The 26,883-nt window shown below is 34.9% G+C and overlaps 1 protein-coding gene across 9 annotated transcripts; it reads right to left on the bottom strand.

Moving 5' to 3' along the window:
- Positions 1-919: 919 nt before the first annotated feature.
- On the bottom strand, positions 920-26,570 carry BCLAF1 (BCL2 associated transcription factor 1). Of its 9 annotated transcripts, none has more exons than XM_008140369.3 (13): positions 26,464-26,570; positions 23,001-23,104; positions 20,313-20,426; positions 18,466-19,377; positions 16,847-17,512; positions 16,513-16,682; positions 13,708-13,813; positions 12,542-12,626; positions 9,988-10,163; positions 8,737-8,917; positions 7,526-7,672; positions 2,018-2,230; positions 920-1,877 (listed from the first exon to the last, which is right to left on the bottom strand). In XM_008140369.3, exons 3-13 carry the CDS (start codon positions 20,414-20,416, stop codon positions 1,872-1,874), a joined length of 2,766 nt encoding a protein of 921 aa, XP_008138591.1. In that variant the 5' UTR covers positions 20,417-20,426; positions 23,001-23,104; positions 26,464-26,570; the 3' UTR covers positions 920-1,871. The 9 variants fall into 9 exon arrangements, 8 of the variants coding, with proteins under 8 accessions (XP_008138591.1, XP_054578650.1, XP_027997442.1 ...); XM_054722675.1 differs by having other exon boundaries at positions 8,737-8,848; XM_028141641.2 differs by having other exon boundaries at positions 18,466-19,371.
- Between the last annotated feature and the right edge of the window lie 313 nt (positions 26,571-26,883).

Genomic DNA, 26,883 nt, shown 5'->3' with positions numbered 1-26,883 from the left:
AGTGCAAAAGAAAAACTGCATATTTAAGGCCATGCATAGAGATTTAGTATTTAACAAAATAACTGTTAAAATAAAAGCTAAATTTATTTGTATAAAATAAAATGGTTGTGAAAACCATCCTCCTGTGTTTGAGATCAAACCCACGTTGCTTAGCAAGTAATTATTCTAACTGGAAGGGTATTAGTTATGACCTGATCAATCCAACACACATACTTGCTTTGACAGTATTCCTCTGCTCTAACAATTTCAGAAGACAAAACTAACAGGAGAAATCAGGCAATATTAAAGATCTTAGTGCCATAAAAATCGCATATTGAGGTTTGGTTCCCAACCCCCCTCTCAACCCACCCAATAGCTCTTAGTAAATTCAAATTACCCTAGCTGCAATCAAGGTGCTAGAAGGATTGCAAATCATCAAATGAGAATGAAAGGCCTATATACTTAAGATCTTTAAAAGATTACACTAGCAAAATAAGCATCATCTCCTTTTAATGCAAACATATACAACTAATTCAATTGCTGAATTAATGAAATTTGACTACTTTTATATATGCTCATAAAGCAGACATACTTAACATTGAAATTTACTATTTCGGATTTTCATTCCTTTAAGAGCAATCAGCATAAGCATAAAGGTAATTCACATTTTCAAGATTATCTACCTAAAAAATAGAACCCTAGGAAAGAAAAAGAAAAGGCCATTTTACAAACTGCAACTGAAAATAGGGGGGAAAAAGTAAAAACAAGTTAGATCAATGCTGCAACAAACTTCCTGTCAAAACTTTTATTGTTGACATTTGAAAAACAAGTTACTGAAAATACAACTAATGAACAGTACGCTGTTTGCCAATTTTTTCTTATGGTTAGACTACAAGCTAATATTTCAACTGTCCAAAAGCTCAAATAAATATGTAAGATATCAAATCAGACACATCTTTATTTTGCAGGATAATCCTCTTCCATACCACCACATCACAATTACAGGTTTTGTTGTCTTAAAAATAAAATGTTTAGTAGGAATGGGGTTTTTCTTTGCTGTGTTTATTACAAAACAGTTTCCTCTCTCAAAGAATAGCTGCTATCTAAGACCATGACTCATACTTTCAAATAAAAATAGAATACTGAATTTTGAATCCAAATAGTAAACGGCTCCTAAGTGTGGTTTTTATAGGCCACTGCTTGCTCTCAGAAAAATAAACAAACAAACAAAAAAAAAACCACCAATAAACTAATACTTTGTAATCTAACTTTTATGAGCTTGTATTTCTTAGTTCTTGGCAAAACTGTTTTTCTTCTTAAACATTTGCTGAAGTGTTAAACTAGCTTAAGTTTACCAAAGTAACAACTTTTTTCTGGGGTACACTTCAAAAATTAGTCACCCTACAATGTAGTGTGTTTGAATTAAGGAAAATGTTAAAACAGATGTATACAGTTAAAATAACTAGGTGTGGTCTCTATAAACAACTTCTGTTCAGAAATCTGTATGTAGAGCTAACGTTTACTTCAGCATAAACATTAACAAACAGGGAGGGAAGAGAATCAGATCTTTCACAGAGCTGTACTTGACCATATCTTATAGACAAAGCAGAATTACAATGCATGTAACAAAAACAGTAAAAGTATTATTTTTAAAAGTTGATAGTTACAAATAGGGTACATTAACAATTTTCTACTTTATTTCAGTACAATTTTCAACATACAGTCTACTATTTTTCAAGATATTTGAAGACTTAAAACAAAACTTCTATAGACTACTTGCAAACAGTAAAATTTAAGTAAAATGCTTACATTCTTATTTGAAAACAAAAATCATGTAAAAAAAAATGGTGGGTGCAAGTTCTGCTCTCTGTTGCAATCTCACGTCAGGTTTATTATTCCTAAAAAGAGAGAGAAAAAAAAGATTAGCAAAGATATAGAGTATGAAAATGATCTATAAAAGTCATTGTTCCTAAAAATTAACTGGCCCACCAAACCCAAGAATATCTGTTAGAGTCACTAACAACTTGAAATTTTCTACCTTTTCTTCTTTACGCCTGTCCTTCTTTTCTTCATTATTTTCCATGGTCTCTTCTTCATCTTCAACAATCCCGTCCCCTTGGTATTTGTCATGAGTCCATTTTGGACTGCTACCTGACTTTTTGAAGTTAAAGCGCCCTCTGCCACGTTGAAAAGTACCACGACCTCTTCCTCTTTTGGCCCAATAATCCACACCATCATCTCTGTCATCATGCTACAGAAAAGGTAAAAACAATCATCACTGAAATGTCTTTCTTATAAGGGAAATTATTATATCCCAAAATCATAAGTCACGGTATAAACTCCTGATTTGGTTTATGAGGTTGGTAATGTTTTAAAACACAATAAAAGAAAACCAATAAAACTCAACTTTTCAACAAAAATTTTGTCAAAGCAAATAATTACATTTTACTGCTTAGTTAACCCAAGCATTGAGAGCTGCCCAGACAATTTTTTTGGAGAATCTCAACTGCTAACTTACTGCCAAATTTCAGATTATTTTTCTTTCCCATTATTTCAATCTAAGTGCACTTGTTACTATTTATATTGCATGTAAATGAGACCAATATTTTTCCAAAGACTTTACATTAGTCATAAAGATGTGAAAAAGTTATTAAAATATTAGTACAATAATATCAACATTAAACAGGTGGTATGAAATTATACCTTACATATAGAAACAGATTTTAAATCTGAGATTTAAATCTAAATCTATGTATATTACACATCAATCTTCAGGGCTAGGGTCATCTCAAATCATGATGGCATGGTCCCTAGAGAAATACCTCAACTTATTTCTTCTTCACCAACCTGAAGTACTTGAAGCTATTATATTCCAATCTTAATTTTTCATTAACTGAATCCAAATAGAGTTTCACAAATTAATAATTATTCCATTAATCAAAACAATCTGCAAAACTAAAAAGTACCTGACTTTGTGGATAAGTCGATGAGTATTAGATCCCAAAGTTTTCCTGTAATGTAATTTAATTAACTGCTACCCCCCTACACAAATGAGAAGGCAAAATGATGCCCCTGTAGGAGACAAGAGGCATAAATGCAATGTTGCATAACCTATGGATTACTGATATTGATCAACTGCCCAAGTCACTAAAACTTTTCTTCAAATTATATGATATGAGCACGTTTTTCAAAACAGAATGTGCCTTTGTGCATATTCATTAATACAGGTCACCCTTCTGCATGACTTAAAAAGCTCAATTACATATGCAATTAACAGACTATATAAAGGAACACGTACAATTCCTAATAATCTATCTTTACCAAACAAATGAAACATTACTAGCTAGAGGTGTGCAAGGCTCCATAAAAAACAAATTTAGCAACTATCAAAAGTATAAATTTCAATGCCATAGTTTAATTTGAAACTGGAAATAAACTATTTTAAAATAGTCTGCCATTCAAAATAATGCTCATGCAATTAGATAATTTCAGACTCCCTTTGGTATCAGCACACCCAACTCCAAAGTTGTTGTTGTTTTTTGTTTGTGTATTTACACAGTATTCCATAAATTTGCGGGAAAAGCAAACAGGTTTTGCCGCCAGAGGCATGAGTTTATATCTTAACAGAAACTGTGACTTTTATTTCATTTTAAAAGAGAGAACCTTGACACAGATGATCTGTAAAGTGTCCAGCCCAGTGTGTGACAAAAAAAAAGGACTCAATCTACTGTGCTAATGTTTTATAGTGTTTACTATGGGAAGTCACTGTTTCTGATCACTTTCTATGTATTTACTCATCTAATCCTCACAACCACCCCACCAAATACTCTTACTAATACCACTTCAGATATGAAAAAACTGAGGCATAGAGAAATTGAGTAACTTGTCCAAGGCCACCCACAGCAGTAGCCCTTTGCACTACCCTTGTACCACAGCACCTACAGAATACATTTCCCAGTAATCTTGGTAACAGTGAATGATTACCACACAAGGCAGGTAAGAGTAGAAAACAGAAAAAGCAGCAGCAAAGCTAGACATGAGGTTAAACTAATCAGTGCTCTTAAATTTACAATCATTTGAAATTGGGTTAAAAAAACAAACAAACAATGGCTAGAACATTACACTATATATTGTACTTCAGAAGTGATATTTTAATGCTAAGCATACTAATCCGCAAGTTCTAACACCCATACTAACTCTTAATCCTCAAGTTTAATCTTACTACAACTTTTAAAAATTATTTCACAAATGATAAAGGGCCAGAGAAGTCAGGTATGTGCAGTAAGCAATTAAAAATGTTATGCATGGAGGCCATATTACAACCAAGATCTTCTGAATCCCATTATCTCTTCTCCATAGAGTGATTAAGTATCAAAGGGTTAAAAATTCATTAAAACTCCAATCTCGAACCCCCTTTCCCACCAAGGGTTTTCTCTTCCTCAGGATACAGCATCAACTCACCACCGAGAACTTGCCCACTGCAGCACTTTTCCACTTGCTCCAACTTCATATACTTGCCCTCCATAGAATTTCAGGTTCTAAGACTATTATATCTCCCGGAGTACTTATTATTGAAAATATCTCCGTATCTGCATAAATCCAAGTTTTAAGATAGGAAATTTCAGAAAAGTATGCAACAAATGTTACTATTTCTCAGTATTGGAAGGACAATTCCGTGCTGCAGAACCCCGGCTTTGGAGCCAATGCATGGCAAATTCTGACCCCACTTCCACTAGCCATGTAATAATAACTTTGGTCAAGCTGCTCAATTTCTGTGCCTCAGTGTTTTTCATGTGTAAAAGTAAAATGATGGCCCCACCTCAAAAGGATTTTATAAGCATGAAATAAACACAGAATTATGCCCAGAGTATCATTAATACTAAGTATTATGTTTCATTAATATAGATAAACCTTCCATGCTGGTAAATTATTTTGAAAGGGGAATGTCTGTAGTTTTCAATCTCATTTCCTCAGAATTATATTTTTGTTTATACTCCTATTCTCAACACTAGCTGTCTGAAAAATCTAGTTATCTTTACAGAAAATCTTTTAAATTTAAATATCCATGTAAAAACCAGCTGTCATTTCAATAGCTCATTAAGAACCAAAGTAAGCCCTGGCAGGTGTGACTCAGCATCTTTCCATGCACCAAAAGGTCACCAATGGATTTTTCTCTCACACATCCATGTCTCTCTCTCTCTCTCCTCTCCCTCCCCCTCTCTCTAATATCAGTAAAATAATGTGTTTGTTTTTAAAAAGAACCAAGATAATTAACTTTGGGACTTGATTTATAAGAAAAAAATGTATTGTGTTCATTTTACTTCTAGTAAACATGTTTGTGCCAAATGCACGTTTGCTTAATACAGAAATGTGAATTTTTAAATATAACCCAGAACAGCAACATATAAAATGTATGTTACCACTACTTCTTAAAATAACACACCTATTAGTAAAACTGCTAATTACAGGCCATCCTAAAATGATTATGTCCCAATTTAAGGTAAAAATATGATATCAGGTTATGAAATAATGCCACAAAAAAATGAAGGTTATGGCCTAAATTAAATATTTGTACAATAGTACAAGTATTTTTTTTAAATCTACTAATATTAACTCTCATTTATCTCTTTTTGACCTTTCACATATGGTCTACTCGCTGGCATTTTTACCATCACCCAACTCCTTACCCCATCTTTCAAAGGTTGGCCTTTTAATCTCTCCTCTTCTGAGAGATCTTATAATGGCTTTTGTTGTGACCTGTAAAATGATGGCTCCTAAATTTCTCTTTCTCTCTAGATATGCATTAAGCAACTATCCATTGCACATCTCTACTTGATTTATCTTGGGCATTTCAAGAACAGAACTTAATCTCCTCAAATGGGTTTCTTTCCCTTGTATCCCCTATATCTCAAGAGAATTTCATCTCAGTACCAATACCCAACTAGTGGGTCTGAGTAAGTCCCCATAAATGTTACTTAACTTTTCTCAAATCTAGCCCTAGCTCACTCAAAATCACTCAGATGTATCTGTTCACAACCATGATTCTTCTAGAACTGTTTAAAATCCAAACTTACAAAAGTATTATGGCTTTCCACAACTTAGCTCCTGCTTTTGCTTTATTTTCCAGATCTTATACCAGTCATCTAGCCACCTAAGTCCTGGAATTCCCTGTATCAGGATATTTCAGTACTTCTGTTATCTACAGTACACCTGACCATTTTTTAAGCTTAAGATTCAAGCCAGGGTCCTTTACAAGTTTTTCTGAATCACTCTTTCCTTTGCAATAATCCACCATTTCCTCCTTTGGAGAAAATCTGCAATACATACTTAGAATGCCTGCTTCTCCCTTACTAATTTCTAAGCCAAAAAATGGAATTATATCATATTTCTCTTCCCACCCTTCAGACCTAGCATAAATAACAATGTTATACATAAATTCTTAAATCAAAAGAGATGGATCTTTTAAACTGCTCTATACTGTAACAAAATGCCTTTCACACTTTCCAGATTGTCAATTCAAACAACTCAAGCATAAATTTCTCTTCATAGGAGTACATGCTTAACAAACATTATGCATAATGTACTCTGTAAAAATTTAGCACTTTTGGACTCTTGGTCATTCAAGTACCCCAAAAAAGAGGCAATTGGGAACTAATTTCTGAAACAATCATATTGTCCAGTCTCCAAACAAAATATCAACCTACTTCAGAATATAGCTCTATCCTCTAGCTTAGCTGATGTGTCACGGAAATTCATTCAGGTTTATTCAAATAATACATTCATAAAAGCCAAATGAAAGATACAATTCTGTAAATCCAGTACTATCTTCCTACTTGCTTCAACAAAATAACTAGGTCTGCATAACTAATCTCTAGAACATGAATTCCCTGAGAAGCTATGACAAAAATGAATGCTTCTGGGTAATAGTTTTGGTGTTTCCTTAAGTCTGTGTCTGTAATGCAGGACAGACCCTTCTCCTCCATGTCAAACTGCAGAAAATTTCCATCACTAACTAGGGAATCTTTGATGACCCACCTCCTCTAGTTTCATTCCTTAGAAAACTGCCTCAAGGAAGTAAAGCATCACAAGGAAGCATCAAATGAGTGGATCTAGCATCTTCCCGTAATGAGATTTTTCATCCTCCTTTTACTCCAGTTAATAGCCTCCCTGAAATCCTTAATTTCATGTAGAATTTTTCTCCTTGTCTTTCATTGAAACAACTGGCTGTGATAATAAACAGTAAATCTTAATGAGAAGTTTCTACAAGTTTCACTGTCTTATAGACAGATAAACCATATTCAAGTTCTCTGAATGTGGCTATCAAATCAGGTATAAATTTTAGATACCCTGATCAGCCCATAGGTGATGTCAATAAAGAACAGACAGGACTAAAGGAACCCACATTTTCAGTACTTCAAACCATCTGGGTAATGAATGAACTTTTATTTAAGAGTTCCCACATTATGGTGAAATCTTTTCATAGCAGTGAATATCTGTGTGCTTTGAAAATTAATGCAAACCAAATAAAGACATATCTAACACCCACCAAGAAGTACTTCTTGCTCTTTGGGGTATATTCTGGATCCCATTCCTCTTCCTTCGGTCTCTTTTGAAAAGTAGTATTTGAGTTGTTTGGACCAGTATTTGTCCCAGCAAAAACTCCTCTGGCTCTTCCTCTGCCTCTAATTCGAAACTGATTAACATTAACAAAGTTGTTTAGTAATGCAATTAAAGGTATTTAAGTTACATGCAAACTCTTAATTTTACTGCAGTAACAAAAAACGTATTTCCTAATTTCCTTCCTAAATCCCAACTCATAGCCACTGAGGATGGAAAGGATGGCCATTTTATATCATAGGCAAAACACATTGCCCTCTGAAAGTGAGGTTAAGAAGAAATGCACAAAAACTAAGTGCTCGAATACTACTCTCTCCATGGCCTGACCTAGTATTTTTAAATAAAAATAATCAAATTGGTTCTTTTCCCTTTGACTAGCCAAAAGAGTTGTCTAATTCCTTTGAATTATCACAGGAGCCCCAAGTGTTCAACTATACCTATCACCAGTTAAGCAATGCTCTTCTTTTTCTCAATGACCTACTCAATGAACTCTAAAATAACCAACTGGAACTCGATCAAGATAGGAATCTGAATCTAAAAATTGAAAAGTCAAAAAGAAAATGCACTAAGAAGTTATTAAAATAATTAAAACATGAAGGTAATATGTATGCTATGTAGAATAAAAAGTTATGGTTCCTATGGTTGATACACATATAAACAAGAACTTGAAGAAAACAGGGAAAAATCAAAATGAGAAAACATGGATTTTTTAAAAATGTTTTTAGGTATCTTTCCAAAACTAAGTGATTTTTTAAAATGGGTCTCAATCCATTAATCTCCTTGACTCTTGGACCTACAAGCACTATGTATAGTTATTAATTCCAAAGTTAAGAAATGTATCTAGTTTATATTGATGCTTCTAGATCTCAAAATGGCATTTCTTTTAATCAGGCAAAAACATTTATTACTCTGTGTACAAAGGAAGTATCATCCCACTCCGGACCCTCCTCCCTTCCCCTAAATGGCATTTCTTAAATGAAGATACTTCAAATACAATTTCATTTTTCAAGACTAATTCTAACTGTATGAGTAATGACTCACATAACAGACAATGTCCAAGTCATATAATTTAACTTTCCTTATGTACAGTATTCTAAGGTAAAGTCCTATCAAATGATCAAAGATAATTTTATCACTTACAAAGGTTCCTCGTGGTCGACTAACTCCTGCAAAGCCCGAGTATTCTTTCAGTTCATGGTGAGTTTTAAATTCTTCTTCTCTTTCCTTCTTACTCTCCTTTTCTTCTCTAGAACTGGGAGAAGAAGGTGATGCTGAAGAGGATGAAGATCGAGAATGATCTTGCTCTCTACTTTTATGTTTACTGAAAAATAAAGAAAACAAGAAAAATGTGCTATCTTTAAAAACGATGAAGAACCTGTTGAATCTTATAATAAGAGGGATATTTTTCAAGCCAAAAAACTATCCCCTATTACAATGATTACATAACTAAAGTAATTGGGTGTTAAACTTTGACAGTCTGTTTCCATTTTCCTTCAATATTTGTTTTACATCACTACTGAAAATCATACTAGCAGTCTGGAAACTTCAAGTATGAGGTTCAGTTCTTCCATATTTTTAACTTTTTGTTTTTGTTGTTATTTTAAGGAAAGAAAAAGAAGAGTAGGAAAAGGCAAGTTTCAAAATGACTGCAGTTTGTATACCATGTGAGAATAGTTGGTATGGTTTGGGCCATTACTCCGTTATAGAAATAAAAAAACACATGACAGTACAATAAAAAACACAAGTAAAATCCACCATTTACCTAATGAATACCAAAAATAAAAAATAAATAAAAACGATTATCTATGATACTTAGTATTCCTATTATTTATTTGACACTATGGTGATCAATATTACATGATTCTAATACAACACCCGAAAAGGTCATACCTGCAATAACTCTTACCACTGCTAACAGTATCCATGGAAACATTACTTTGAAAGACTAATACACATTGCTATTTCATAAAAACTAATCCTTCCTCCCCCCATCTCTCCCATGTTAAACCACTAGATATCAGTTTAAAATTCTTGTACTCTGGGTGTTATGAGTTGAAAAAGTGCGGAATCAAGCATAACGAACCAAAGTTCTTACACAAACTGTTTCTAGAAATGCACTGCATTGAAGTCCAACCTCCTGATGTAGCCTGGATAATAGGACACATTAATTTGTCATTTTTTTTTTCAGTGTTAGCTTGCTATTCCAAAGTTTTTGTCCTCATCCACCATAAGCCGAGTAAAAGACAAATACATTTTTGCTGTAAAACAAATAATTTTAATTGTTTAAATTTAAACATTCGATTACACAGTCAAAATTGAAAGCAATTAAGCTGACAATTATTAAAGGCTAATTAGAAGCTAAAACCTAATTCAGACAGTTTTAACAATTACCTGTCATCTTTGTAAGATTTGTATTCCTTGTAATCTTTTGGAGTTTTTTCCTGCTTTCTTGACCCACTGGATTCCCTGGAGCCCTTGGAATCCCCCCGTTCTTTGCTTCTTTCTTTTCTCCGACGATCAATGTCATGCCGAAGATCAGCAGAGTCACACCTTAATTTTTTATCTCCCTATAAAAGATAGATACAAAATAACTTTCAGGGGAGAGAAAGAAGAAAAAATATATTTATGTACATATATAGCCAAATTTTATGCCAGTTTCTAAAGTGACATTTTAGGATCAGAAAAAAAAGGATCATAAACTACTTCCGTATTTAGTTTTTGTTAAAAAAAATGTAGTTGGTTCTTTTTACTAAATCATTATGTACACAAGTGCAGTGAGACTGGAAAAGTTATTAAAATCTAATTATCTTAAAAATATCCTAAATTTTTGTGCAAAACAATCCATCAATTTTTGTGCAATAAAATAATTATTTTTCCACTCAGCAATCCTTATTATCCCTCATCTTTCCAAATGGCATTTTTTTAAGTACTTGAACATTGACAAAGGTTATAATCTGTAGTTGTGATGTAGCCATCTGCCTATAAAGTTAAGATATCCTAAAGTAATGGTTCTAATTACTTAAACCTCATTATCATCAAGCTCTTTCCACAGATGACCAACCCAATAAAAACCACTTAAAGAAAGGATTCTGTAATTTCCATAACATGCAACTAGAATATGATTATTGAAACCAATTCAAGTTAAACAAGGGTAGAAACAAAGCCAGAAAGACATTATTCCCAATCCTGTACTCAGTATCTTGGGCCATATACTGCCCTTTCTCAATTCAGGTATTGCAACGGACATTAGTTTAACTGGGTCACAATTCACCTCCTTCTTGTTCCATTGCTTTTTCAAATACTATATAATTTAGGAAGATGGAAAGAGGAATCTAGGAATGAAGAAAAATTACACATCAGTAAGATGCTAATAATGTGGACATCCTTGCTAGTATTCAACAATAAGTAGTACTGGGAAGTCTAGCTATAATATTCATAAGCATTCATAAACCTGAAAATATAAGTATATCTCCAAATAATATCAACTACTCACCTATTTGCTCCCAGGCTAACCAAGAAAAAAATCTAATCAAGAGCAAAAATATCTAATCAAGAGAAATACCTATTCACCTAGGTATTACCAAGCCCACAAGTACCAACCTAAAGGAAAGTGGAAATAGTTTGTAAACTCTAATCTATATATATATATATATATATATATATATTACACATTAACATATATATAATTCATTCAGACAGGAAGATGAAAGATAAAAGGCAATGTCATATCCACTTGTCCATCCATCAGTAATAACTATTTTTTCCCCTCCAGTTCAAAAACCGGTCGGAGTAACTAGAGAAGCAAAATACTCAGTGTCGGAGCACAAGGATAGACTAAATTGTTGGCAAAACAAAACCAACACTGAATCCAAGGTATTGAAAGTAAATGCCAAAATGGGTATTCACTTCTCAGAATTGGCTTTTCCAAGATCAATATAACCCATGCAAAGAAACCCTTTTCTTTCTAATCTCTACATTCCATATCTAGTAAGTCATATTTAAAAATTTGTACACAACTATTAAAAGCTTCTAGTAATAAAAGTGCCAATGTTTCCATAATAGGCCCATTGTTCAACAACTTTCCAAAACGGATGTATTCTCATTTTTCTGAATGGAAAACCAATGTCCAAGAAGCTAAATGTTTTCCAAATATCAGACAGTATTTGGTGACAGCCAGAATTTCAACAAAGCAGTACTTCCAAGTCACCTAACCTTTTCATTACAATTGCTCCCTTTCTACTTTTCCCCAGAATCATCTGAGCGCCCCCCACCCCCACAAATGAATTTCATTCTCACAGAGCCCCACCAAGCCAGTTATTCAGAGTCCTCTCTCAAGTTTAAAAACATTCACCCCCTCAAAAAACCCACAAATATTCTAATAGTGTCATCTAGTTTTTGTTCCAAACATTCATTTGTAAATCAGTTATTAGGATGATTATTTCTTAGTCCAGATCAAAAATGCTCAACAGCCATGGTATTACTTCTGTGAAGAACCTACAGGTATTAATTTAGGCACACATAAATCAAGGAATATTTATTCCAGCTCATCCATTTTACTACAAAACTTTATAGAAACCCTAATATAATTTGTATCATTGCTTTTAAAATGTCCCTTTGACTGCCCAATGATTCTTTACTCTTTTCTTGGAAGTAATTTCTTCCTTTCATTAGCATTTTTTAAAATTACTCTTGATTTAGGGAGCATTTAAGATCTTGCTCTCTGCATCTATCAACAGTTTGGCTCACATAAAATCTTATAAAAATTCGCCAAAATAATAAAAATCTACTCTTGGTTTCTTAGATAAATGGTATACTGTCAGCTTAATTTCTTCTAGGAAGGGAATATTGTGTGTGCGTGTGTGTGTAAACATTTTGCCTAGACAAACTATGCTTCATACAATATTAACAAAGCTAAACATTAAAACACTGTCCCTTCAAAACATACCTTTTGAATTTCTTCTTTGAAAACTCTCTCTTCCCCTGCTAAACGGGTATGCTTCCTCAGGGCACTTGGAGAGATGTCAATTCTCCTTAATATAAAATAAAGTCTATTTGTAGTCAAATTAACTTAATGGTACAAAAAAATCCTTAGAATTTTTCATTTTTGTGAAGAAAATACTGGAAAGGTATTTCTCTCCCAATCGACTAATTTTTAGCATAGTAAAATTATTAATCTAATTATTGACAATTAAGAAATAAAACTATTTCCTTTAAATATGTATTAAAATGTTTTTTAACCAGATTTTTATATGAATGAAGCCTAACCTTTATCAAACTTATTTTAATCAAAAAAGAAAAATGTTTTAAGTATTATTTTAAGTGTCCATCATCATACAATTATAATACAAATACAATTAATATCCTCAATCAAAGCAGAAATAGGATCATTTAATAGTATTTCTAAGAGTCCCCAATATTTTTATTCAGTGGATCTCTAATTTTATTCTGCACCTTTCCTTGCCTTTTTAAGCTTGTGTCTGTCAGGTGCAACTTCTCAGCACTTCCTCAGTAGTCACCAAAAACCACACTTACTATGTAATAAGTACTAAGTTATATATTTTATAGCCAATAATAACTAATTGTCACCACCCTGCAAAATAGGCACTGTTATCCTTATTTCGTAGATGGAAAAAAACTAATATTCAGAGATTAAATAACTTGTTCAACCCAATTCAGTGAAGTGTCAGAGTCAGGATTTGAACACTTGCATTTACCTGACTTCAATGTTCATGCTCATTTCATGAAAAATAATTCTGCCTCTCCACCAAGCATTTTTATTTTACAAACTTATTGGAATTAAATTAAAGGGTTACTCTAGGCATCCAACCCCCTCCCCAAAAGCAAATGTGGTAACTATTTTAATTCCATACTGGGGAGTAATAAAAGAGTATTTTAAATCCTAACAACCAGCTTAAACCAAATAAACTGAAAATTAAGAATAAACGATAAATTACAAACTTTTCAAGACTGGAAATATATTCAAGGTATAAATGAGGAATAAAACCAAAGTTCATCTCTATCATGATGATAACAGTTCCAATATAATCTTGTTTAAACAGTGACTTCCTATCAAAATAGCATTTTTATATGCCTATTCAATAGTACACATACCTGTGTATCTCAGGGCTCTTTTGGCGGGTACTATGTTCTTCAGTGGCTTTCTGATAGGAAGTGAACCTCTCATTTAGGGTCATCGCAGGTGATTTGAAGTATTGCTCTGTTGATTTAGGAGAAATACTGCCCAATTAGTTATCTTTACTTTAAGAGGGATATTCGTTTGTGACAGAAGGGCATGTAGCGAGTGAAAAGAAAATAAAAATATTCAAGAAACCTAGCAGAAAGGAATCAAGTGTTACAAGAGTTCCTCCTACCCTGTCCCTTTTATAACTCTTGTACCTCAACAGGAAATTGATATAAAGTTCCTCACAGGTCCCTGTCAGTACTACATATAATCCAAAAACAATAAATAGATTAAATTGAGAGTCTCTAATTCCATTTCAATAATGCACTATTTCATCAAACAGAACAAAAACAAAATGTGAATATCCTTATACCCTGCCAATTATGAACAAATGGAAGTTACTTCAAGTAATCATTTGTAGAAAATAAAAATGACATAACTACATTGCTGGTTTTAGTGAACAAAATTATTTCATCGAAAACTATACTGACAAAAATTGGATTTAAGAAAAAATGTAATACTGCTATTTCAATTAGAAAATATTTTTCAATTAGCATTCATTAATTATTCCAAAAATCTGGCATCTTGGCAAACCTGACAGCACATTTGATATTAATGCCTTGTCTTTCTTTTAACAATTTTTAAATTAGTGATATCAATACTAATTTTTAAACTAGTTCATGGTATGTTGTAAATGTAAAATACGAAAGACGTGTAAGTCATGAAATGTTACATTACGAAGCAAGCTATCTGCTTAACAGGTCAACATACATCTGTGTCAACTTACCGCCCAGTATCCAGCACATGTCTCATAACCAATTAAAACTTGAAACGGCCACTACAAGGGTAGTGCCTCAATCTTAATTCCATGAAACCCAGGAATTTGAGCTAGCAACTCAGTTTTTATGCCATTTTTGCCAGGAAGACAGAAGATTCAACTTTGCCTGTATCTTTCAACAGCTATTTTACTTTGAAACATGGATTTTGCCATTTCAAAACATATTCCAGGACCTAGTTACAATGAAAAAGAAAACATCACTGGGCATTTTCAGCTCTAGATTAAGTAAGAGCTGTTTAGATCGGTTGCACAATACCAATAATAAAACATAACTACAGTTCTTTAAAAAAAAAGAAAATGAAAAAGAAAAAATTTTATCAAAACCTGATCTCAAAATTCAGCAATAAATTGTAAAATGTAGAGACAGGTCAAAAAATGTGAAAAAAAAAAAAGTTAATGTTTCATATTTTATGTACCACAGTAATATGGTCATAAACTGTTTCACAAACCCAGTTATAGCCAAATAAAAGAATTTTGTTACCATGCTTAAGTAATTACAGTAAAAATAGAAAATCATTATTCAGTTTTGAAATATTAAGTGCATAAAGAATTGCTAGTGATAAGTTTCAGCTATCACAATGAGTTGTTCTCATGTCAAAAGACAAACTTTTTTTAAAAAATGGTTTTTAAGACCAACAGCCATGGTGATTCCTGAATAAGAACCTATTTCACAGCACGCTGCCTTTTTAAAGACAAAAACAAAACAAAACTTAGAACCTAACTGCCCAAAAACTCATACCCTAAACCTCTGAAAATAATTTTGAAACTAGAATTACATAGTGGTGAAAACAGCACATCAGAACTTTAGTTGAAATGATTACTTTTATCATCTTTAGTACCTAAAGAAATCTCACCATTATCCTAATTAGTTATTATTCATGTAATCATTTCTAATCTACTTTTAAATTTCTTGAACTTGTTTACCTTTTAAAAATCCTAATATGGCCCTAGCCAGTTGCTCAGTGGTTAGAGCATTTGGCCCATGGACTGAAGGGCACAGGTTCTATTCTGGTCAAGAGCACGTACCTTGGTTGCAGGCTTGATCCTGGGCCCCAGTCGGAACATGTGGGGGAAGCAACCAATAGATATCTCTCTCTCACATCAATGTCTTTGTCTCTCCCTATCCCTTCCACTCGCTCTCAAAATCAATGGGGAAAAAAAAATAACTTCGGGTAAGGATTAAAAAATAAAGTAAAAAATCCTAATATGCCCATGGCTCAGAAAAGAGATTCCCAGTGAGGGCACATGCCCAGGTTGTGGGCTTGATCCCCAGTAGGGAGGCATGTAGGAGGCAGCTGATCAATGTTTCTCATTGATGTTTCTTTCTATCCCCCTCCCTTCCTCTCTTTCTAAAATCAGTACAATATCTTTTTTAAAATCCTAATAATTTTTTCTGGTTTACTTATCATGTAGAAAAGTTAAGTATTATAACAAAGTAATACTAAGACAAGATAGGACAATCCTGTTTTCCCACAAGTTTCAGGTTTTAAAAGTTGAAAAAATTCTTAATATTCAGTAACAATGCTGTTTTTGTTATAAATCTATGCCGAATACATTATGTCATACACATGCAGGTAATGGAAGGTAATTAGTAAGGATTCTGCACTTCAAATACAGTATAATGTCACATTTCAAAAAAACTTTCAGCATTAACAAAATCTACATCATGTTTTACCATGATATAAATTTTTAGGGTATGTTTTAGCTCTTAACATTTCAATTGGTTTTTATTTAATATCTTCATGCTGGCAAGACTGAGCACTCTTCATGAAACACTCCTTTTCCAAATTTTTAATGCTGTCTGTATTCTTGCTACATTAATTATTAAGCATTGCTGTTCATTTTTTTCTATTTGCAGGAGAAATTCAATTCACAATACTAAGCATACTAAACATACCTTTAACATGATGAACCAAGGACACAATGTGCTGAATAAATGACTCTGAAGTGCTCTTGCTGGCCTGAGGCAACTTAATGTGGTCAAAGATGGATCGGAATTCTTGCTCCTTCTTGACAGAGTGGACAAGTGTACTAGCAAGTAGCCTGTCTTTAGTCAAGGAAGCAGGTCTGGAACATATTGGTACAAACACACACATATAAACAAAATATACCAATGGTTTGAATATGAAAATGGGAAACATTCAGAAAATAAAAAAAAAATAAATGGAATATTAACCAACCACCCACATTTTAAAAGCCATTTTATTTACTGGGCATTAATGTGAAATTACCTGTTAGAATCATCAAGAGGAACAGGGGCCATTTTGAGTTTGACTTCAGGACGATGAGAATCGCTGGCTATCATTTTAATCCTAAGTGGGCTCTCCTCTCTGAAGGTAGACTTTTCTCGTGTATCCAGATTCTTGTGTAGAGGGGGACTGTAATCAAAGAGGTCTTTGAGCTTTTCAGACTTTACCTGCTCAGGTGACTGAGTTTCTTTCTTTACTGTTATTCTCTCAGAATTTTTGTCGTCTTCCTTGTGCTTATCTTTTGTAGTGCTAGGCCTTTCCACTACATATCCAGTCTCTTTAAGTTTATAATTTTTTTCTTCTCTAAATCCATCACTTTCTCTATTGCCTTTCAGTGAAACTTTGGACTTGTACTTGTTTCCTTCCTCCTCAGTATTCCGGTGAGATGTAGTAGCAAAATTTTTACCCTGATCTGCAAGGACTGACTTCCTGAACTGTCTATAATCTTCTGTCTCCTCTGTGTCATCCCCTTCTGAATCATTAAACTTTTGTTTTCCAGACTCTTTATCACTGAAGTAATCTAGGGCTTCCTGATCTTCCCATTCTCCCTCTGCCCTCCCTTTCTCTGATCCTTTCTCCTTTGGAGCCTCTTTATCCCTGGTATTACCCCTATCAAGCAGGAATACTCTAGACTCTTCATCTGTGAACCTGTGAATAAGCAAAGAAGAGGATGGTAACTCTGGATTGCATTCACTGTGGATAACTTGCATACTTAAATGCGCTGCCCAATACCACAGGACCAGTAATAAGGGAAAACCCTACTGAAAGTGTTTTCAGACTCCACTTCTAAAACAGTAAAGGCATCCATATAGCACTTAGGTACTGAGTTTTTAAATCAATTTATGTAGACTTCCTGAATTTTAAAAAGCAGAAGCCATTCTCAAAAACCTGTTCTTATTCAGTCACAGCCCACAAATCTGCACTAAAATCCAAATTCCCAGATATCCTATAACATACTAGTCCATCACAGCTTAAGTTTAACTTCTGAGGCTAAGAATCAGTAGTAAACTATTTATTTACTTAATAGTATTCTACGTATGATTATACACAAAATTTCAGATTATTTCATTTAGCAACACTTGAAATTAGAATTCTAACCAAGTATCTGTTTCAAATATCACTAGTCAATACCATCATCTTTTCTATGGTCAGACAGATTTATTAAAAATTGGCAGCTGGACTATTTATAATACCACATAAGTTAAGAACATGAAATAGAATTGCATTATTTATATAGGTCACATTATAACGCTGAAGAGAACAAAATAAGCTTTCTATGCTCTAACATAACAAATTAATCTCTAAAAATTTTGTTTTTACATGTTAGTTATCAGTTATGCTTTACACTACTCATTTTTCATTTACATTCTTAATTCTGAACTTACTGAAAATGGATAAAAAAGGAAGAATATAGTTTTTATTAAAACACACTTAACTTCCAAAGTTAAAGAGATGTAAGTAAAAACAACCTGGAATTAACTTATAAAGGAATTCATGAGTAAAAATATCTAAATACACATAGCAATGCAATTTTAATTCTCTTAAATCCAAAGAGAATTCAAAAACTATTATTTTCATCTAAATTCTCTTTTAGTTCTTACCTTTTTAAGAATTTTCCTGTCTTTGCAGTTTCCTGATCTCCACCATCAGGATAAAATGAAGAACGTCCCCTAGCCTCATCTCTTGGAGCATTCTGTGGTGTGATTGTCTTTGCAGGGCTTCTTCGCGAAGGGATGTGATGAATTGGACTATTCTGAGAAGGACTATATCGACTAGATCCATTTCCAACAGAACCAGACCCAGATCTTTCAGGACTATGCTGAATGGAATGTGAATGCTGAGAGGGGGTGTTTTTTGCAGAGTGGACTGTACTGAGCATGGGCGCATCAGAGCAAGATGAACTCTGACTAGGTGGCGTAGCAATCGGTGAAGGACTATGAGGTGACCTAGGACTATTATCATAAGCTGAAAGGCCAGGCCAAATATCACCAGATGTGGCTGATGATTTATTAAACTCATCAATAGATTCAGATGGGTCATGTTCAAATGTATCTTTCGGTTCCTCCTGTGATTTATTTTTCAAAGGGCTCTCTTCTTGGGGCTCCCCTTCAGATTTTTTGGTTTGTTTTTCCTGAGACCCTCGTCTTTTAGAGACAGGAGATTTGCTATATGGGGATGAAGAACGAGAAGAGGATGATCGTGGAGACCTAGAGGATCTATATGACCGGCGAGATCTGCTTCGGGATCTTTGAGAAGAAACGGATCTTCTTTTTGGACTTCTGGAACGTGAACGACCTCGTCTAGGACTCCTAGAGTGTCTTCTGTTCCAGACAGGTCTATAGCCACCTCGATGATATCTACCTCCTCCACCTTGATAATACCCTCTACCCCTTCCTCTGTACCCATAAGGTCGTCTCATTCCTCTATTATTTCTGTAATCTCGCCGATAATCTCTAGAATAAATACGATCTCTACTACGAGATCTTGAATACGTCCTGGAACGAGACCTAGAACTAAAAATGAAATAAATATCAATGCAATGAAAATAAACTATTCCATCCTACCCTTCTAAATAGTCCAGGTTGAATATAACATGCAAATCAATTGTCAAAGCTAAAAATGTACATTAAAAAACAACGCATGTACACAAAAGTAAAAGTTTACTGTTTTTAATGAAAAAGTATCATTTCTAAGGTAAATATTGAGAGACTAAATTAAAGACCTTAGAAGTGAAGGCACAGAAAATGGGGGTAAAAAGACATATTCAACAGAATATACTAACAAATTATAGTACATTTATTCAAGCACTTAAAGAAATAGTGTAAAAGAATTTTTAACGGCACAGAAAAATATTTATCAATGAAATACCATTGGCCAAATGCATACATAATATAAAATTAGGCTTAGAAAAATAATACAAAAAAATCATAAACTAGTATTAATTCTTAATGAGATTATGGTCATTTATTTTCAACCTATGGTTTCCATTTTCTATGCTAACTATGTATTACTATTTAAAGACAGACAACTGAAGTTAATCATGTTTAACAGAAGAATACACTTATGGATACCTTGAGTCAGAAATAGTAAGCAACTATGAAATTGTATATAGATTTACTGCCAAATAATTGTTTGTTACTTTATCTAATTCATCTCAACATATAGATAAAAACAATAAATCACCATAGAGTGCACACAGCATAGTAAGAATCTGAGATATAGTGTCAGACTATCTGGATTCTAATCTAACCTCTGCCATTTATTAGCTTACAACTTGGACAATTTTCAATTTCTCTAAGTATAAAATGAGGGTAACAACAGATCAATTTGACAAGATTCTTTGAGAATACATTAATAAATTTAGCACTATTTTATATAGTAAGCACTCCATAAATATTAGATGGTATCACTATCATTACTGAAAGACTTAAAAAGGACAGTAATTCACCTGTATCTCTTCTTTCTAGAGTGTGACCTTGATCTTGATCGAGAACTAGACTGTGATCTAGACTTTGATCTTGAAGAATGTGATCTAGAATTGGAGCGACCCATTTCTTTACTCCTAGTAAAATGAGAGACCAAAATAGGTTAAAAATCACAATAGTAAGTTTTACATTATTTAAGTTATTTTCACAAATTGAATTTTATAAGGAGAAACTTATATTCATCATTTTCAAATGAGTACTAAGCCAGTCAATTATTCCTAACTAAAAACTGTATTTTCACTTGCATGAAAGGTATCTTATAATAAAATCCTAATATGCAAATCAACCAAACGGGAGAATTGACCAGCGGAATAACTGGTTGTTATGATGTGCACTAAGCACCAGGGGACAGATGCTCAACGCAGGAGGTGACCTGCAGCGGTGATGGGGGGGGAGGGGGTAGCGGGTGGCACCAGGCCGCCCGCCCCACAATTCAGCCCTGATGACCTGCTAGGCCTAGGGACCCTACCCTATATATTGGGAATAGTCTCTTAGATTTGAAAATTAAAACCTGGCAAGGCTACTCTAACACTGAAAAAACAGGATGCAGCAGCATTGACATGCATGGACTCTGGCTTGCACATTTTGTGGTCAGCCCTGATTCTGACACATAACTGTGTGACAAAGCCAATTACTTAACTTCTCTCTGCTTCAGTTTTTCCACCCATAAGATGTGGAAAATGGTACTACTGCCTCAGAAGGATCATGTTATGTACTACTTTTTATAATCAGGGCAAAAAATGTAGCTGCCCATACAACAGCAAGATGCCTTTCACCTGTATGAAAAGTATGGTCACTGGTGCATGCAGCATCCCGCATTGTGAGAGGGATGTCCAACTGCTGATTTAGGCCCGATCCCCACGGTCAGACATCCCCCAAGGGCACAGGCTAAGGGACCCCCACCCCTCCCCCGTGCACAAATTTTGTGCACCAGGCCTCTAGTTGTATATATTGAAGACACAACAGAAAATTTCTATGGACTTCCCCACCTATGTGCCTCAATCCAAAAAGGTAGAAGTCAGAAAGAGCAGTAAAATACCAGACTGCAGCAGTATGTGAGATATTAATCCATGTCCAATACAAATGACTACCTCCCCCATAAAAAAAGATAATATCAGAGTATTACAGATAAGAAACCTGAGACAAAGAAAATACAAGTAGCATAATACTGAAGAAAAATAAACCTACCAGACTGTCATCACAATGCTTTATGGCCTTGAAATGGGACTAAACTGACCACTTCATGTACACAATACTGACTGGAATGGTGGATAGTTTCCTAGTAGAAAAAAATCTCTGGAGTCATGACTCTACTCTCAATATTCCTAACTGCAGAAAATGGACTTATAGGACAACGCCTAGTCTACACTGTAGCTTTCTGGTAAGAAGATGAAAAAGAATAAAAGATAAAGAAACTGGAGAGAGTGCTGCGAGATTGGAGCTACAAGAAAGAGAGAAATGGATACCAGTATTCTAACTTTTCCAAACACTATTTAGTATCTAATGTAATTAGCATCTAATTAGACCTCAGACATCAGTAACACTACTAATTGATGTATAAGATCTACTCTTCACAAAATTTTATTTACGTCTATATCTCCCAAGTTTACTTATGCTATAATTTCTAAATTTCCACTAAATTACTCAAAATTCATAATTCCTATAAGTGACTCACTAAACTTCTAATAACCTGCAATTGCCATATATTTAAACCATTTCTCCTACCACCAAATATTTTTGAAGGCATTTATTTTACCTACCTTGACTTTGCTCAATATTATGAAATAGTATTTAAAAGTTGAATTATGTCTGCATACTTCATGAGAAAACATAAATATTTATTTCAAAATAAAACATAACTATCCTTATATAGACAAATATCAGCTTTGTCTTCTCACTCTTTATTCTAAGTAAGTAAGAAATACATAAAGACAGCATGCTCTTCAGAAATGTAGTGAGGACATGTAACAAACTTAAAAGATTATGCATGCCCTAGCTGGTTTGACTCAGTGGATAGAGCATCAATCTGCAGAGCATCAATCTGCGGAATGGAGGGTCCCAGGTTCAATTCTGGTTCAAGGGCACATTGTCTGGTTGCGGGCTCGATCCCCAGTAGGGGGCGTGCTGGAGGCAGCCGATCATGATTTTTTCTCATCATGGATGTTTCTCTCTCTCTCTCTCTCTCTCTCTCTCTCTCTCTCTCTCTCTCCCCCCCTTCCACTCTCTGAAATCAATAAAAATATATTTTTTAAAAAAGATTAGGCACACAGTCATCAACTTTCATTACATTAGCACCAATGTAAAAGGGAAAAAACTAACTTATGGAACTCTCATGTATACGTAAGAGAAGATTAATTAGACAAGATTTATTTTGTCTTGCTTTACTTTTAAATAGCTTTGTGTGTTCTGAGTCTTTAAATAGATGTGTTTATAGAAATAGAAGCAGACACACAACTTAGAAGCAGGAGAGATAAAAAGAATCTTTTTCCTAAAACTCACTTTTAAATTTGGCTTACTCCATACAAGCCACCAAAACAAAAACAAAAAGAGCTTCAGACCACATCACTTTTAATCATTCAGTCTGAATCATGAGTGTAGCAGTCACGTTTTCTCAAACTAAACTGAAAACTAGAAAAACGAATGTTATATACCTTGGGTTTTATGCAGGATAGAGCAATCAAGTGAAGTCTTTGAGATACTGTAAAATTCTTCCTGGAGAAAATGTTCTCAGATAGTAAACTCTAAATTCAAATTCCTGGCAAAAAATAAAAAATATGAGTTTGATTTATGGTAAATTCAATACACACAATTTATAATGCCTCATACTCAGCACTACAATACTCTTAATAAAGGCACTAATGATTTCAGGGAAGGGGAAACAGACTTAGGAAATAAAAGTTTTAACCATAAAAGCTTAAAGAACTTTTTTGTTTTAATCGGAATGCAACAGTATATCATGAAACTGAGAGCACCTTTACTTTTTAAATACTTGAATTCTAATTTCAGCAATATGGCTTTTACAAAACATAAGCTATGCTGTCATCCTACCAGAAAATTCCAAAGAAGCTAACATAATGCCATCTTGAAATATATATGTAGTTAGTATTCTTAATGCTATAGTTTATAAACTTATCTAAAATGAGTTTATTTTAATGATCTGCTAACTTATTCTCCCTTGGCCAATTCTTTTTATAGTTTAGTTTAGATTCTTTACAATTTATATGACAACCATCACAGTTAACTCTAAAACATGTGCCTAAAAGCATTTTGATAAAAATATATAGCAAACATTCCAATAAAGAAACAGTCAGTAAATTAAACAAGTATCTTCCTAATTTACTAATATTCAAATAAATTTAAATTTTGCACAAAATATTTAGCAGTTATCAATATTCTTCCTAAACTAATTTACTACTAATATTCAAATAAACTTAAAATTTGCACAAAATATTTAGCAGTTATCAATACTGAAAAGGTTTGCCTTGTAATATTCAGGGATTGTCAATTATGTGCAAAGGATAGTAAAAAAACACTACGGGAGCAAAAGACAAACTAAGGAATACAGGATTTCTAAAGTGCATGCATACTTATAGTTTTAAAAATATTAACTCCCTCAAGTGGGCAGAGAAAAACTAATCTAAATTCGTGTGTTATGAAACTTTATTCTGACCTAGAAGTCCAATACTACTGAGATTTACTGCTGGAAGTGATACAAGGTGCGTTTTACTTAACAAATCTAAAAGGCTAATTTTAATTTCTATATATCCAGACAAGAACCAACAGCCAAATCTCTGTCATGATTTTTGAAGTTCTAAGAAAATGTATATTAGAAATAGCAACATGAAGGGGAGAGAGGCTATAGGCTGTTAAGACTAGAGTGTGTGTGTGTGTGTGTGTGTGTATACATATATATATATATTATTGTGCACAATCTATAAATATATTCAACTACCCATACGAAGAATTCAGTGATCATATTTAAAACATGGCATACAATGTTTAATCTTTAATATAAAATATAAGTATTTAACATTTTACATTAATCATATCTAACAAAGTCAGAACAAAGACTATAATCAACTCAGCTAAATTTTTTTAAATGCAAATCTATATAACAAGCACTGTGCTAAGTATTATGGATATGTGGCTATGTAAGAGATCCCTGCCCTCCAAAAACCAACTAGCGAAGGAAAGAAATAAATCATTGCAAACTAAGTATCTAAAAAATGTGCCAAGAACTGTGCTTACTTTTAAATCACCTCATTTAATCTTCATAATCTCATAAGCTACATATAACTCATCTTTCAAATTGAAAAGAACTCCAAGCTTTCATAATTTCTGAATTTATAAGGTGCCTATGCCATGCACTATTCTAGAAATAGAACACTTTAAGTGAGACATGTTGGACCTTTTGATTCCCTATCCACTTCTTTGTTAATCACTGTAAACTACACAGAATTCACTAGTGTTAAACTAATAATTTTGAATGATGTTTCTGTAAATTCCCAATCCAAAGCTCTATGTAGAACTGAAAAGCTTTCTCTATTTCTACAAGTCTTCTCCTCAGACATCTAGTACAACTAGCTATCCACATGTCAGTCAATAAACTAGAATTGAGCCTATAATTGATAAGTTTTTACAATCCTCTCTCCCAAGTCCTAAAATACTATTCTTCTACATGAAGAATCAGCTCTAGTTAAATCTCCTTTGCCACCATTTTAATTATCTTAAGGGGAATTCCAGTGTTTACCATATGTAACACAGAACACATGGTATCCTTAAAACAAGATGAAGCCATCAGTAAACACTTTAAATTGATTCACTAGGAGTTATTTTACACACACAATCCTTCCCATCACATTATTTATCCCCAATTGGCTAGGATTACATAAAAACGCAAATAAATTTGTAGCTGTTTTCCCTATGGAAAGGTTCATATCTAAACAGCAGCGCAACCATTCCAAGTAGACTCCAATTGGAAAGAGAATTCACATGAGGAATAATTCCCCACAAAATTGAAAAGGCGCTGCTGCAAGATGTCTGAGATTTGCCAGTACTGCTGCTTGGTTCTCATGAGAAAAATCTTAAAAGTAAATAAAGCCAACTTATGGGCTTTAATTTAAACGAGGGCAAAGTCACTAGCCTCCACTCACCACTCCCACCCATTCACCCCACCAACTACCAATCATGGCTGCAACATTTCTGACACAATATAATGGGCGGAATCATTTGCTGAAAGGACATGGCTTCGCTTGTACTGCTGGACAACTAGCTGCCCTTTCGGCCCGGAAGTCGTATGACCACACTGAGATGGATCGACGAAGGCCCGCTCCCCATGCTAGGAGTCCGTAACTAGGCACCAACTCCTACAGTCAACAGTGCACGGTTCCTCCAAAACAGAGTGGGTTGCCAAGGGGATCCTAGAAGATTAACCACGGAGTAAGTTTTCCCGAAACACCAAGGGCCCGAGGTGGAAGCGGGATTCAGTTACGAGAGACAGAACAGCGTTCTACACAGAGCAAGATAACAAAAATGAGGCGTAAACCGACGGGTAGCGTGAAGCCGAGGGACAGGAGTTTAAAGACGATGCGGGGTGTCTACCGCCCAGTGCACTTTGCTGCAGGTCGTAATTACTTTACCAAAATCCTAAAGGCCCAGAAGAAAGGTGGCGATCCCAGCCAATGAGGAGAACCCAAGTTGCACCACTCGCGGCCTCAGGAGCCAGAAGGCGGGGAACCGAGCAAGGAAGCGCGCATGCGCGGGCCCAGCGTTCAGCCGGGCGCGCGCCGGGGTCCAGGCCGAGGAAATGGGGGAAGGGTTGAAGAGGATGATATGCGCACGCGCACGGGAAGGCCGCGCGCGGCCTCGGGGTCTCGACCAGGTTTTTAGCCAGGCGCGCGCGCACAGTTCTCGCTGCTAATTCTCTCCCCCCCCCCACTACTTTTGGCTCGTAGTACCTCGAAAACCTGAGGGAATCTGACGGAGAAACACATAAATAACGGCACAACGTCTCCTGGGCTTTTCTGTCGCCGCCAACCCGCCACCACCCACAAAAGACTCGGTACTCACTACCCTTGAATGAATTCGCTACCCTGAATGCAGTATGAGGCCTACCTGACACGCCGAAGCAAGGTTCCCGGGACTTATCCTCGTTGTAACTACACAGCGGCCATTTCCCGACTGAAGAACGGGAGGAAAACCATAGAGCTACCTTCGACGCGCTAGCTCGCCTCCGTCACTTCCGATTTGGGGCGTGGCCTCTGGCGCCGCTAAATATCTGAGCAAGCCCCGCCCACCCTTTCGCCTTAAACCGGCTCCCAGGCCGCTGTTAAGACGTTGCCTGAGGCTTTCTGGGAAGTCTCGTGGCTGATCTCGCGCGAATTCTGGCGGCCCCGCCCTCGGGCCCTGAGCGGCCGCCTCAGCGCGGATGGAGGTAGATAGTGGGCGGAGTGATTTGTTAGGGCCGTGAGGTCGCCTCGACCCACGGTGGGGTTAGTAGACGTCTCTCCTCGCTTCGAGGGGACCCTCCGAACC

This window comes from Eptesicus fuscus, chromosome 10, assembly GCF_027574615.1.
Source record: "Eptesicus fuscus isolate TK198812 chromosome 10, DD_ASM_mEF_20220401, whole genome shotgun sequence".
Taxonomy (NCBI): domain Eukaryota; kingdom Metazoa; phylum Chordata; class Mammalia; order Chiroptera; family Vespertilionidae; genus Eptesicus; species Eptesicus fuscus.
This window is presented reverse-complemented; position numbering and strand designations above follow the sequence as displayed.

Excerpts from the sequence above, each read along its gene's own strand:
- BCLAF1 (XM_008140369.3), bottom strand. The coding sequence starts at position 20,416 with ATGGGTCGCTCCAATTCTAGATCACATTCTTCAAGATCAAAGTCTAGA. Across the intron at positions 17,513-18,465 it reads ACAGGAAAATTCTTAAAAAG|GTTCACAGATGAAGAGTCTA; the intron begins GTAAGAACTAAA and ends GCTTATTCACAG. Across the intron at positions 10,164-12,541 it reads TCAAAGAAGAAATTCAAAAG|GGAGATAAAAAATTAAGGTG; the intron begins GTATGTTTTGAA and ends TATCTTTTATAG.